This window comes from Cnephaeus nilssonii (assembly GCF_951640355.1).
Source record: "Cnephaeus nilssonii genome assembly, chromosome: 16".
In the NCBI taxonomy this organism is placed as follows: domain Eukaryota; kingdom Metazoa; phylum Chordata; class Mammalia; order Chiroptera; family Vespertilionidae; genus Cnephaeus; species Cnephaeus nilssonii.
The window spans coordinates 38,219,807-38,234,078 of record NC_137087.1 but is presented as its reverse complement, the minus strand read 5'-3'; the positions used below and the strand labels follow the sequence as shown (position 1 = coordinate 38,234,078).

Sequence of the window (14,272 nt, the reverse complement as noted above, 5' to 3'; positions counted from 1 at the left end):
TTAACACAGCTTGGTCATGTTGTCTCTTAGAGATGTGTAAGTCACGTGTTTATTTCTTGATCTGAATCTTGCAGTAGACATTGGCTCTGGTCTGCCAACTCAGCCCAGAGAGACCTTGTTCCTAGTCGAAAGATACTAGACCACATCCAGCCAGTGACTATACCACTGATGAAATGGCTTGAAGGAAGGATGTGTGTACGTGTTAATGACAGTGCTTTTGCAACCTCTAAAGCACTCTGCCAGTGTGCAGTGGCACCGATAAAAGTAAATTCCATGAAATCACAAATGCCTAATATTCGAGCTCTTCTGGAAGAAGCTTATTAGTTTAATTGGCATTTTTTTTTCATGATAAAAGGAGTTAAATATTTCAGGCAAGATAGGGGGAAAGTGGGTTGATTGAGTTTTTGAAATAGGAGGAGGGAGCTCTGAGTAGGCAGGGTTCCATCCCTAAAATTAGTTCCCCTAAACCACCATTTCCTAAGTCGCTCTTCAGAAAGCATGAGTCCCTTGGGATTTTAATATCTGTTTTGCAGAAAAACCTTTTTTCTGAGTCAAATGAGTTTGGAAATGCTTTCTTGAAGCAACGTAACTAGGCTGCTTTATTCTAGGAGTTCTTAGAATCTTTTATATGCTAATCTTCACGGCGAAGGTCCAAGGAGACACTGTGCAATCTTTCACAGATTCTTTTGATCATGAACTCTTCTAAAATTCACCATCTCTCGGAATAATGTTTTAGGGGGCCCAGTTGAGAAAATACTGTTTTCAGCTTCTTTTCTTTGTTTCGTGCTCAAATTCAGAAGTTTCATAAGCAGTTGATTTTCCCCCTTCCTCAGTCCCTGTTTATTAAGTATGCCACACCCACCATATATTTTCTTTTTTTGTTTTTCATTGTGGTGAAAAACCCCTTGAACGCTCTCCTCTTAACAGATGTTTAAGGGTGCAGCACACTATTAACGATAAGCATGTTGTGCATCACTGGAATTTATACCCTTTGCCCAGCAGCTCCCCACTACCCCTGCCCCAGGCCCTGGCAGCCGCCAGTCTGCTTTCTGCTTTCTGTGGCTGACTGGTGTAGATGCCTCCTATAGATAGAACCATGCAGGTGTCCTCCTGTGACTGGCTTATTTCACTTAGCAGAATGTCCTTAAGGTTGTTCATCCATGTTGTCACATGTGATAGAATTTCCTTCTTTTTTTAAGGCCGAGTAACATTCCACTGTGTGTATAGACCACGTTTGCTTTATCCATTTATCTGTCATGGACATTCGGTTGCTTCCACACCTTGGCTATTGTGAACAGCGCTGCAGTGAGCCTGATAGTGCAGATACCACTCCGAGATCTTGATTTCCATCCTTTTGTATAAATTCCCAGCGCTGGGAGTGCTGGGCGCATGTTTTCTATCCGCAAAGGGGTGGGGCGGGGCGGGGAAACAGCAGCTGTGCATTCATGGTAGTGGTGGGGCATGGACGGTGTGGTTGATAGTCCCTGTGGTATTTACCTTTTTTTTTTCTGTATTTTGATTACTTGAGATTAGCTGTTGTATCTTTCTAACATATCAGTCTCTATATGAAAGAGAAAATAGGTTGAAAATCAGTATACCATTGACAAATAATGTTTTCGTGCCTCTGTTTTAGCTTAATTCAGAGGACCAGAGGGACTGACTGTCAGTTAGCTAAGGTGGGGCTTTCTGATACATGTGACAGCTAAGCTATAGCATGTCATATTTAATAGCATACTCTTTAGAAGAATCCATTTTTATTGATTTCTTTATTTTAAATATATAGTTTTATTGATTTCAGAGAGGAAGGGAGAGGGAGATAGAAACGTCAATGATGAGAGAGAATCATTGACTGGTTGCCTCCTGCACCCTCCCCCTCCCCACTGGGGATCGAGCCTGCAACCTGGGCATGTTCCCTGATAGGGAATCGAACCATGACCTCCTGGTTCATACATAGGTTAACGCTCAACCACTGAGCCACACCGGCTGGGCGTAATCCATTTTTTATTTAATAAGATGTTATCCATTGCACCTTTCTTTGCAAGTACTTCAAGCACTTCACACATTTTATCTTTTTTTTCAAACTTCTTCTAGACCTGAATTTTAGCTAAAAACTATCAGAGTCTTTGTATTTTTAGCCTGTGTGAAGATTAATATGACCCAGTAACCATACTGACAGAAGTATGGATCATACCACACTGTCCCTGGCCACAGCTGGAATACATAAGATGACTCAATAGCAAAGGGAGGGAGGGTTCTGATGACCTGTTCCCAGACAATGCCTGCTCTGGCCTTAGTCGGGGGGCCCCATGACCCAGCCTCTGTTTAGCTGCTGTTCCTGGCCCTGCCTTGGTCTGGCTTGAAAGCTTCCCGCTGTAGCTATGGCTGTGTTGGACTGGATCCTTTGAGAAGAAGCGAGTTCAGGTATTGTCGGAACTAATCCTACCTGAGCTTATTTTGAAGCACTGGCTGGCGTCTCAGAGCCTTTGGCTATAAATAGTTGTTTAAATGGAGTTCGGGTCAGCTAAAGAAAGCAAGAGAGAGATTCCTCCTCTCTACATGGCATAGAAACTTTTTGTCCTGTCTCAACTTCCTCGTCTTGACCTCTGACTTCTGTCCTGTTCTCTCTTTTTATGTCTTCTCTCTTGGAATTGTGATTTTCTTTTCACTAACTTTTTAAAAACTTATTTACTTTATTAAATGTACTGGGGTGAATGGTTAATATGATCATACAGGTTTCAGGTGTGGGTTTCTATGTTATAAGATCTGTATATTGCACCGTGTGCCCACCACCCAAAGTCAAATCTTCTTCCATCACCTTATATTAGGCCCCCTTCACCCCCTAGCCCCTCCCCTCTGGCAATCACCACACAGCTGTTTGTGTCCACGAGTTTCAGTCCCACATATGAGTGAAATCATACGGTTCTTAGCTTTTTCTGACTGACTTATTTCACTTAGCATAATGTTCTCAAGGTCCAGAATTGTGATTATTTTTAATATGAAAGCTCTGTAGAGTGATTAAATGTTCTTTACTGCTCACATTTGACTGTAGAGGCTGTTTATAAGGTAACTAGTGGGAAAGAAGACCATTACCCCTTTTACGTCGTTTTCTCAGCAGGACACTCAGGTTCTTTAACCGCAGAAGTCAGGGGCTGTCAGTCAACTGGCCATTTCTTGTTGAGTGCCTGTTCTTATTTGAAAGAGCTGGTCCACATCTCTCATAGGGAAGGGGAAACTGAGGCCTGAAGATTGTGATGTAGCCAGTTAAGGGGTACAGTCAGGGCACTCTGCCCTTCTATACTCTGGTAGAGGTGTGTGTGGGGGGAGGTGCCATGGCCAATATTTTTGTTTTGTTTTAAATATAGTTTTATTGATTTCAGAGAGGAAGAGAGAAGGAGAGAGAGAGAGAGAAACATCAATGATGAGGGAGAATCACCAATTGGCTGCCTCCCACATGCCCCGCACTGGGGGTCGAGCCCGCAACCTGGGCATGGGCCTTGACCAGGAATCGAACTTCAACATCCTGGTTCATAGGTCGAGGCTCAACCACGGAGCCACGCCGGCTGGGCTGCCTTTCACAGGGTTTTTTTGTTTGTTTGTGTTTTAATTCTTTATTGTTTAAAGTATTACATATCTCTCCTTTTTCCTCTCTTGACCTCTCCCCGGCCACCCCACCCCCAGCACATGCCCTCACCCGCCTAGTGTCTGTGTCCATTGATTATGCTTGTATGCATGCATACAAGTCCTTTGGTTGATCTTTTCCCATCCCCCAAACCCCCCTCCCTGCCTTCCCTCTGAGGTTTGACAGTCGTTAGATGCTTCTCTCTCTCTGGAACAGGTCACAGTTATTAATGATTGTTCTGTCCTTTGTTCTCCACACGATGCACTGTTCTGCTACTAGAAATTGGTTTGGGGCTGATTTACATCTTCACCTCCAGCCCCACTTCTGTGGACGGAAAGGGTGGATGTATGGATTGCGCAGGATACTGTCAGGCGGCACGAAAAAAAGTTGTTCTTAAGGCCACACAGACACGCCCAGATCTTCTGTGCTCTGTAAACATACGGCCGCGGCATCAGCATTGGGACACACAAGCACATTCTGAACCGTGGGAGAGGCACAGGGTGGTCTTTAAATCTTTTGCCCCTAGCCCCTGAAAACAGGAAACTCGGTAAGGCCCACCATCCCTTGAAAGGTAAAAGGAAAGTGGCATCCAAACCCTTTTCCCTATGTGTTTTTAAATCCCAGATAGCTTCTAAAATTAATAACTGTGAATTTGCTAAATCTGGAAGGTTGTGGATCACTTCGTTGCTAAGGAAAAGCTATCTTCACGTTGCTGACAGATGCCTAGGAAATTAAACAGCAGGATTCCAGCTCATCGTCAGTTGAAAAACTAAAACTTCACGTTTGAACGTTCTTAGTGTTGCCTGCCAGTGAAGGGCGCCGTGTTTGGTGGGAATGGTAACAAGGTCACTGTGGCTTATAGGCTGGATGTACACGTGTCATGAAGATTAGAAGCACATTATATTTAAAAGCTTTGAGCACACCAAATGAAATTATACTTCCAGGAAGCATGTTGCTCTAGATCAGTGGTTCTCAACCTTTCTAATGCCGTGACCCTTTAATACAGTTCCTCATGTTGTGGTGACCCCCAACCATAAAATTATTTTCGTTGCTACTTCATAACTGTAATTTTGCTACTGTTAATGAATCATAATGTAAATATCTGTGTTTTCCGATGGACTTAGGCAACCCTGCTAGCTGTAGAGCCTAAGACCATCGGAAAACACAGATATTTACATTACGATTCATAAATTACAGTTATGAAGTAGCAACGAAAATAATTTTATGGTTGGGGGTCACCACAACATGAGAAACTGTATTAAAGGGTCGTGGCATTAGGAAGGTTGAGAACCACTGCTCTAGATGATACGAAATGGCCTCCCTGACCTCTGAGCAAGCCTTTCCATCTGTCCCTAATCAGTTATACCTCTTCCCTTGCTCTCTTTCTCCAGTTTGTCCACCCTTTTCAAATCAACGGGGGGAGCACACATTCAGTCTTTTTCATGATATTCCATGGGGTAGATGTGCCACATTTTATTCAACCATTTCCCTATAGGGGGACAGTTCCTTTGTTTTAGTTATTTGCCACTATGAGCAATTCCTCAGTAAATATACTTTACATGTGGTGGTTAAGTTTACAGCATTAACAACCACCAACAGTGGGATTATAGGGTCAAAGAGTATATGTATTTTTAATTTTAATAATTTGAGTTTTTTAAAAATTGATTTTAGAGAGATGAAGGGAAAGAAACATCAATCAGCTGCCTCCCCGCTCGCCCCCCCCTCCCCCCCCCCCCCCCGCAAACCGGGGATCGAACCCACAACCTGGGTATGTGCGTTGACTGGAATGGAACCACCACCTTCTCTGTATGGGACGATGCTCCAACCAACTGAGCCACACAGGCCAAGCACTAGTTTGCTTTTTTAAAATGTTATAGCAAGTTACATTTCTATCGAAGAATGATAAGTAGTTATTACCTCTTTTAAATGTTTGCCAGTCTAAGGAGAACAAAGTGATATTAATTTTCTTTTTCCTACTCACGAATGTGAAAATCTTTTCATGTGGATTGCTTTTGAATTCTTACATGAATTATTTATTCTCTACCCATTTTTCCACTGTGTTGTATGTCTTTTTCTTGCCAGTTTTTAAGAGTTCTTTACCCTCCTATATAATAAAAGGCTAATATGCAAATTGTCCCCTCAATCTGGAGTTCGACCAGGGGGCAGGGCCGGCTGGCCAACCGCTCATGGCCCCTCTCCCCCCTGCCAGCCCTGCCCAATCGGCTCCTATTGGGGTGGGCTGGCCAGACCCCACCTGTGCATGAATTCGTGCACCAGGCCTCTAGTATAATATAAATAATAATCTGTAATTTTTTCCCAAATCCATCATTTGCCTATTGACTTTTCTCAAAGTATGTTTTGCCATTTATAAATGTATTTTATTTTTACATAGTTTAATATATTTATTTTCTTCTGGAGCTTCTAGGATTCTAGTCCTTATTAAAAAGGACTACTTTGCCCTTAAGATGTACATATAGACCTAGTTGGGTTTTTGTTTTGTTTTTAAGATTCTTTTCTTTTCTTTTTTAACATTTAAATATTTCTTCATGTAGGTCCAGTGTCTTTATGGACTAATTTATTCTGAGTAACATAATTTTTGTTACAAATGTGAATAGAATATTTTCTTCGTTTTCATTCCTAGGATATCGTAAAGCTACTCATTTTCTCACCAGTCTTCTTAGGGAAATGATATCTTGACCAGATACAGGATCTTTGGGTCCTGTCTTTCTCTCAGCCTAATAGATAGTATTCCTTGGTGCTCCACCTCCCAGAGGTGCAGATTAGAAACGTGAGGCCTGGTTGTTCCTTTGCTTTGCAGGAGACCGTAACCAGCTCTTTCACTTGGAAGCATGTAGCGTTTTCTCTGTCCCTTCAGAGTTCAGGGATCTCTCGGGATGTGCTGGTGGTATGCTTCTTTTTCATCCAGTCCGGAGTGGACCTGCTGGTGTTTTTTACATGTAGTCCAGGACTTGTACCTTTCCTCATTTCTTCTTCTCCTTCTGGAACTTATAGATTAGGTTCTCCTGGATCTATTCTAAAATTTCTTAACTTTTCTCTCATTTTTTACTTTTCTAAATTATATTTCTGCCTCGTCCCCTCCCCCCCCCCCCCCCCCCGCCGACCTTTGAAATATTTCCTCACTTGCTCTTTTATGCCACTAAACTGGATCCCAAGAGGGACTATCCTGTCTTCATTTCATCTGATAACTTAATTAGTGAGAAAGGCACACTTTACATATTTTAGCTTCTTAATAATAAAAACGTTTGGATACATTCAAAAGTATAGAGGGGAGTATAATGAATCCCAGCTTCCAATTGCAAGTTATCAATAGGCAGTGTTTCTGTCATCCAGTTTCAATAATTATCAACTTGTGACCAACCTTGTTCATCTGTACCTCTGCTCACTCTCCCCACCCTCACTCAGACATCATACCATTTCATCCTGAAATAACCCCGTTAAGTAATTCATATTATCGCTTAGAAAGAGTTCTTTAAAAAACAAAGCTGGGAGATCAGGGTTTCCTTTTGTAGTGATGAAAATGTGCTGGAACTAGATAGAAGTGGTGGTTACACAACACTGTGAATATGTCAAACACCCCTGGATTGTTCACTTTAAAATAGTTTTTATGACTTTGACAAAAAATTTAATTTACACTTTTAAAAAAGAAAAACCCCGAGGGAATAAAACCCACATAACCACTGTTTTTATACTTAAACAAAAGTAACCTTTTTTTTAAAATTGAATTTATTGGGGTGACATTGGTTAATAAAATTATATAGATTTCGGGCGTACCATCCTATAATACATCATCTGTATATTGTATTGTGTTCACACCCCAAGTCAAGTCCTGGTATTTTTTTAGTATTACCAGAAAGTCTCCTTGTGCTAGACTTGAATCTCCTTAAGTGCCCTTTCCGTGGCTGGATACGCTGAAGTGGCTATTGTCTTTCTCCCCAGCACTCCTCTTTCGCTGAGTGTGAATTCTCTTCCTTCAGATCAGTCTCTGACTGCTGGATCCCCTTTTCTAGGCTTGCTGGGGGCTCAGGTCTGTTGCGGGAACACTCTGAGCACTGGCATCTAGCTGGTGGTAGAAGCAAGCAATCACTCACACACACACACACACACACACACACACACACACACACACACACACACGTTCATGGATGGAGGGGAAAGCGGGCTCCGCCCAGTTCCTGTCTGCCCTGCCTCCACTGTGGTCCAGCCTCAGGGTACAAAGGGGTCAGGCCGAGGTTCTGGCTCCTTCCAGGCCTTCCATGCAGGAGCTGAGGCCAGGTGAGATGCACTGATAAGCTGGCTCCCTTCCCCAGGAGTCCATGGTCTCCACAGACCGAGTTCTTCCCGGGTCTGCCACTGCCCTGTCTCGCTCCAGGACTGTGCTTGCACCTAAAGAGAGATACTGGCCATGGCAGGACTAGAGACAGGAAATGCCCGATGAGCTGTGTGCAGTATTAAGTCCAAAGGAGGAAGGAATAGTTAAGGCTGGGCCTCTAATTGATTTTTGACAAGATTGCCAAGACCATTCAATGGGTAAAGAATAGTCTCTTTAAGGAATGGTACTGGGGCAACTGGATAGCCACATGCCAAAGAATAAAGTAGACCCCTTCCTTACACTATATACAAAATCACTCAACCTAAATATAGGAGCTAAAACCATGAAATTCTCACAAGAAACATAAGGGTAAATCTTCATGACCTTGGATTTGGCAGTGACATCAGAAGGAGGAGTGACAAAAGAAAAAAATAAATTGGATTTCGTCAGTATTAAAAACTTTTGTGCATCAAAAGGCATTATCAAGAAAGTAAAATATAACCTACAAAGTCGGAGAAAATATCTGCAAATTTTGTGTTGATAAAAGTCTAGTGTCTAGCATACTAGTATATAAAGAACGATTACAGCTCAACATCAAAAAGATAATCCAATTAAAAAATGGGCAAAGGACTTGAAATACATAGATCTTTCTCCAAAAAAGGTATACATAGAGGGGATAAATGGGGGTAGAAAAAATAAAAGGAAGATATACAAATGACCGGTAAAAGCTGCTCACAGTCATTAGCCAGTAGAGACATGGAAATGAAAACCACACCTACTAGGACAGCAGTAATCACAGAGAAAACAGCAAGTGTTGGTGAATATGTAGGGAAATCGGAACCCGGGTACATTGCTGGTGGGAATATAAAGGGGTGCAGCCTCTGTGGAAAACAATTCGGCAGTTCTTCAAAAAGTTAGACATAGAATTGCTGTGTGTCCCAGCAATTCTACTCCTAGGTATATACTCAAAAGAATTGAAAACAGGGATTCAAACAAACATATGTCCATACGTTCATAGCAGCACCATTCCCAGCAGCCAAAAGGTGGAAACAACCCAAATGTCCACCAGTGAGTGAGTGGATAAACCGAATGTGATAGATACACGCACGTGTAACGGAATATCAGTCAGTCATAAAAAGGAGTGAAATTCTGCTGCAGGGATGCACCTCAAAACATTGAACGTGAAAGGAGCCAGATCCAAAAGGTCAATTATTGTGTGATTCCATTTATAGGAAATATCCAGAACTGGCAAACCCTTAGGCAGCAAGCAGACTGGCTGTAGCCGGGGAGAGGTGGGGTGCGTGGTTGCTGAGTGGGTATAGGGTTTCCTTCAGGCGATGGAAGTGTTTTGGGACTAGACAGAGGCAGTGGTTGTGCAACATGAAATGCCACTGGATTGTTCACTGTAAAATGGTTCATTTTATCTTAAGAAAGAAAAACTAAAAGACAGGAGACGGTTGGGTGGGATGTTAGCCACGTCCTTAAAGCACAAAGCCCAGGGCCTCGGGGCATAACACCCTTCAGCCGCCTGGCCCGTCTATCTCCCGGTCCCCCGAACCCCCGAACCCCCACCCCCTGGCCTGGCTCCCGCCAGACCATTCCCCAAGGACACGCCCTGCACTCACCTGCTCTGGGCCCTGTCCTGGCTGGTTCCTCTCCCCGAAATGCTCTTCCTTGTCCCGCATTGTCTGGTGCTGCCTGGCCTTCAGGGTTCAGCTCAGGTGCTGCCTTAGAATCCTCACCAGGACCCTTGGAGGTAGACACTGTTACACCCCTCTTACAGAGAGACCACGAAGTGTGTGTGTGTGTGTGTGTGTGTGTGTGTGTGTGTAAATGTTACACCCACTTTACAGGGTTCAGGAAGAGCACACAGAAGCACAGAGGGGTGAGAATTTGCCTACAACCACACAACCAGTAAACAAAGGAGCAGATCCCAAAGCCCATGCTCTCAGCTGCAGCCCGAGGCCAGTTGAGTTCCAAGTGGCATGGGACTGAGACGCCTCGGTAGCTCTACCCGTAGAGTCTGGAAAGGAGGCCCAGGGGGGAAGCCTTGCTAACCCTCTTTCCTGTCTCTCCTCTCTGGGTGCAGGTGGAAGTGAAGCCGTACGTGCTGGACGACCAGATGTGTGATGAGTGCCAGGGCACACGCTGCGGGGGGAAGTTTGCCCCGTTCTTCTGTGCCAACGTCACCTGCCTGCAGTATTACTGCGAGTACTGCTGGGCCAGCATCCACTCCCGCGCCGGGCGGGAGTTCCACAAACCGCTGGTGAAGGAGGGAGGCGACCGCCCTCGCCACGTCCCGTTCCGCTGGAGCTGAGCCCAGGGCAGACCTGGCCACAAGTACTGGAGCAGATGACGAGGAGGGAAACGAGAGGGCACTGCCTCAGGGCTTACAGTGTTCTGGAAATCTGTGCATTCGTTCTCGATTTTTAAAGAAGAAATGGGTCTTTTTATTATTATTATTATTATTTACAGTCATATTACTGAACTCAATGTCCAGTATAATGCAAAATTGCAGAGTGTATAACGGTACTTGATTTGCACTTTGATTCACACCTTTGTCTGCTTGGTACTTTCATTTCTTACACCTGACTTGTCCCTCGTGACAGTAACGTAGACTGCCATTCTCCTCAGCGGCCATCAGGTTGATGTCTGTGACTTTTTTGTTTGTTGCTGTTGTGTTGTTGTTGTTGTTCCGATTGTTTTTGAACTGGAGCATGCACTTATTTTCAGAAACTTAGAGAGTTGCCCCTAGGAGAAGACTTACCAAAGGTAATACTCGTGAGTAGGTGGCAGATGTAGCAAAAACTTCACAACAATTCAGCAATCGCTAGTTGGGGTCATTTAGAGTAAGGGTAACCCTTAATGAAAATAAGCCTTTAGTTGCTCTCTATCTTGACATGTAAGGATACCTCATAAGCTGAATCTTTATTTTTTCCTTCACGTTTGATTTTTTTTTTGTTTTGCTGAGGATTTCAGTTAGATCTCTTAGTGTTACGTAAATTTATGCTGCAATAGCTTTTGCTGCTATTAAAATGGTATTATTAATACCATAATACTCTATTCAGGCTAAGGTATCAATGAAAAAAAAAACCCAACAACACACTTCTGTGATTTAGGGATAGAACCCGCTGCCGAAAGGAGACCAGAAGAGACTTCAGGAGGCTTCAACGGAAGGTCACTATTTCCGACTGCATGTTTACTTAATCAGGTTGCTGCATGCAATAAATTTTATATCCAATGTCTAGTATGAAACCTTCCCACAATGCACAAATTAAGAATCTATATAAGCTATAAAATACTGATTTTTTTAAACAAAACAAAAAAAACACAAGATTTTTTTCATTCAAAGAATTGGTAATTGACTGGAGGAAGGCATGCCTCAATAAATGGAATGCTTCTGAAATTAGGAAGATCCCATAACAGAATGACCTATATTACAACCAATATACAACCTAGGTGTAGGATATTCTTAAAGCAAATTCGTGGATGGTAGATGAAGTACTTTGCGGTGCTCTGTTATATATTGTGCAATTTATTTTATATAGTAAAGTGATTATGTCTAACTGTGATCAAACTTAACTGTTTAAAGCCTCTGTGTCAGACGTTAATGAACTTGACAGTTCACCACTGGTATACTCTTAACTAACACATGAGCTCTTAGTTCCAATCTCCTAGTGCTTGCACCATTTTACATAGCTTCAGACCTTGTCCAGAAAACCAAAGAGCTCATCTTAGCTTACAAACACTAGGAATATATACAGTATATAGAGATAAGTTGTCAGATTGACAAACTAGGCACACTTTAAGAAAGTTGCGTGATGGTGATGCTAAAGAAATGTCTGTACAAGGAAACGATGGCCTGGGTGGGGTTGGTTGTCTGGGTGAGAAATTCACTACTTAATTCCCTGGATTTATCCTGTAAAGCTTGAATAGAATTAAGACCTGCTAATACTACCGTGGACATTTTTTTAGCATTCACTCTTGGGCTGCAGATAGTAATATATAAACACACACGATGATTGTGAGACTATGTAGAATTTTTTTTTTTAATCTTCTTCCTATGTTTTGGAAATCTGGGGACAATCTGACTGGATATGACACTGCAGACTAGGTTTAAATCGCTGTGTTTTACGTGCTGTGATGTCCTTGTACTGTCTTGAGTTAATATTGCTTGTTTTCGTCCCGTTCTGTTTTGTTTCTCCAGTGTTTCATTGCAATTACCAGCTCTCAAACTATAGTTTGTTTCCAAAAAGGAAAAACAAAATAGTTTTTTACTGGATTAAAAATGCTTATTAGAAATTCTCCCCTTTTGAGGTTACCTCTGGGCTTTTTGGTAAGAATTGCTTTTTTCCAGCCCAGCTGTGGTTTTCTGTTTGTTTGTTTTCTATGTTTGTGGTTTTTTGTTTTTGGTTTTTTTTTTTCATCTGTACAAGAAATTTTGTTATGCACTACTACTTTTTGTATTCTAGACAGTTTTCAAAAGTTGGCTGAAGATTTTGTTTGTTTGTTTGTTTTTAAGGAAAAAGGCATGCTTTCTGACTGACATGATCTTTTGCAATACCTCAATTTTGAAATATAGGAGAGAAAATGATATTTTCTAAGTAAGTTTATTCAGAAAAATATATATTAATTTAATTCTGCAAGAAAAATGATTTAACAGATGGGTAACTTTATTTTTTTCATGCTTATTTGTGTTTTTTGAAAATGAAGAAGTTAGAGCTTTATAACTATAATATTAAAGATCATATCTAACCTACAGAAATCTACCTAATTATATGAAAGAAGCAAAACTTTTTGAAGAAGCACCCCTCTTTCATGTACTAAAATAACACTGAGATTAAAAACAACAACAACAACAACAAAAACGCTGGAAGATGGTACAGCATAAAGCTTAACGTGAAAGCGAGAAAACGTTGTCATGAAGAATAGGTTACAAAAAATAAACTCCATTTGGTGCTGAAAGTTGTGAATAGATGGTGGAAACTACTTTCCCTTAATTTGTATATTTATAATCAAGCGTTGATTGTGCACGACTGGCCAGGATTGTGAAAGAATTCTTCTGTTTGTATTTTTTTAAAGAGAACTTTTTTAGTTTATTAAATTATAACATGTTCCCTTTTGTTTTGTAAATAAATGTGCCCCTCCTCCCCCAAGTTGTTAATGTTATATTAAAAGAGAGGGTCCTTCAAAAAAATTATTTTTTAAAACACAGAGGTGTTCTGACCTGCAACTTGACTGGGAAGCCCCTGGGTATCACAGGTCCTGTTGTGGCCTTTCCTTGATGTGACACTTGAACTAGTCGATTTTTTGAAGGCTATAACCTAACCTCGACTATTTGTTGTTATGTGCAATACTGTTTGTACTGTTTGTATAAAAAATAGAAAAAAAAAGAAAAGAAAAAAGGCATAAATCTTTATTGCAGATTTATTTTCATTGCAAACTTTAGACATTGTGATTCACTGAAATCATTTTTCTACTGTCAAATATGTACCTTTTCTTCATGCTGGTATTTTTTCAATAGTAATGTAGCCTTTGTACTGAGACAAATTTTCATTGTTATTTTTAGAGAGATTTTTTGCTAAGAAAAAAATTAAACATATTTACATATTTTTCATTTTATTTCGTATTTTCTTTAAGGAGTGCTTTCTCAATCATTAATAGAGTTGTTTCTGGGAGGGACTTTCATATCTGGTCAATGTCATAATATTATTTTGTATTTTTACTTGGAATAAATTAATTTTATGATGCTAATTCTTTAAAAGTTTATTTTTTTCATTTTCAGTTATTTTTGAAGCTAAAACCTTTGTAATATTGTTACTAAAGTGTCTAGTTTTTTGAAATGCAAAGCTTTATGTATTAACTTGCTGATGTGGTTTACAATAGTGTGACAACAATGAAAACGGTTGGTTATGTAAAGTGATTGGAAAATGTAATGAATAATTGGGTAATAAAATGACAGAATGAGCAGAACATGTGAGATTTTGACAAGCCTTTTCCTTTGTTACAGTGGTTTAGTGTAAGATTAGGGATGTCACAGTACAGTTCTCTAGGGATGTCACAGTGGATTTATACAACACCAGGTGCAGCCACATCTGTGGCCCTGATCATGGTCACCCTCGTGAGACACCACCAGGCTGACACCTGGCCAGGTCAACAGAATGACTCATTGCTTTCCCCTCTGACTCTTCATTATGTTTGTGTGTGTGTGTGTGTGTGTGTGTGTGTGTGTGTGTGTGTGTGTGAATCTGCCCCCAGCTGCTGTCCATGTGTGAGTGAGATGGTGCCTTTCGCCCAGGCCACACCTTTTCCATTCATTCACT

General features: G+C 41.3%; 1 protein-coding gene across 7 annotated transcripts in view; it reads left to right on the top strand.

Annotated features, from left to right (window-relative positions):
• The window catches only part of CPEB3 (cytoplasmic polyadenylation element binding protein 3), a 180,239-nt gene extending 166,170 nt beyond the window's left edge, over positions 1–14,069 (top strand). For all 7 annotated transcript variants that reach the window (XM_079793468.1, XM_079793471.1, XM_079793470.1 and 4 more), the window contains exon 10: positions 10,039–14,069. In XM_079793468.1, the coding sequence (XP_079649594.1) occupies positions 10,039–10,266 (228 nt within the window). In that variant the 3' untranslated portion in view covers positions 10,267–14,069. The remainder of the gene's footprint in view (positions 1–10,038) is intronic.
• Positions 14,070–14,272: the final 203 nt, after the last annotated feature.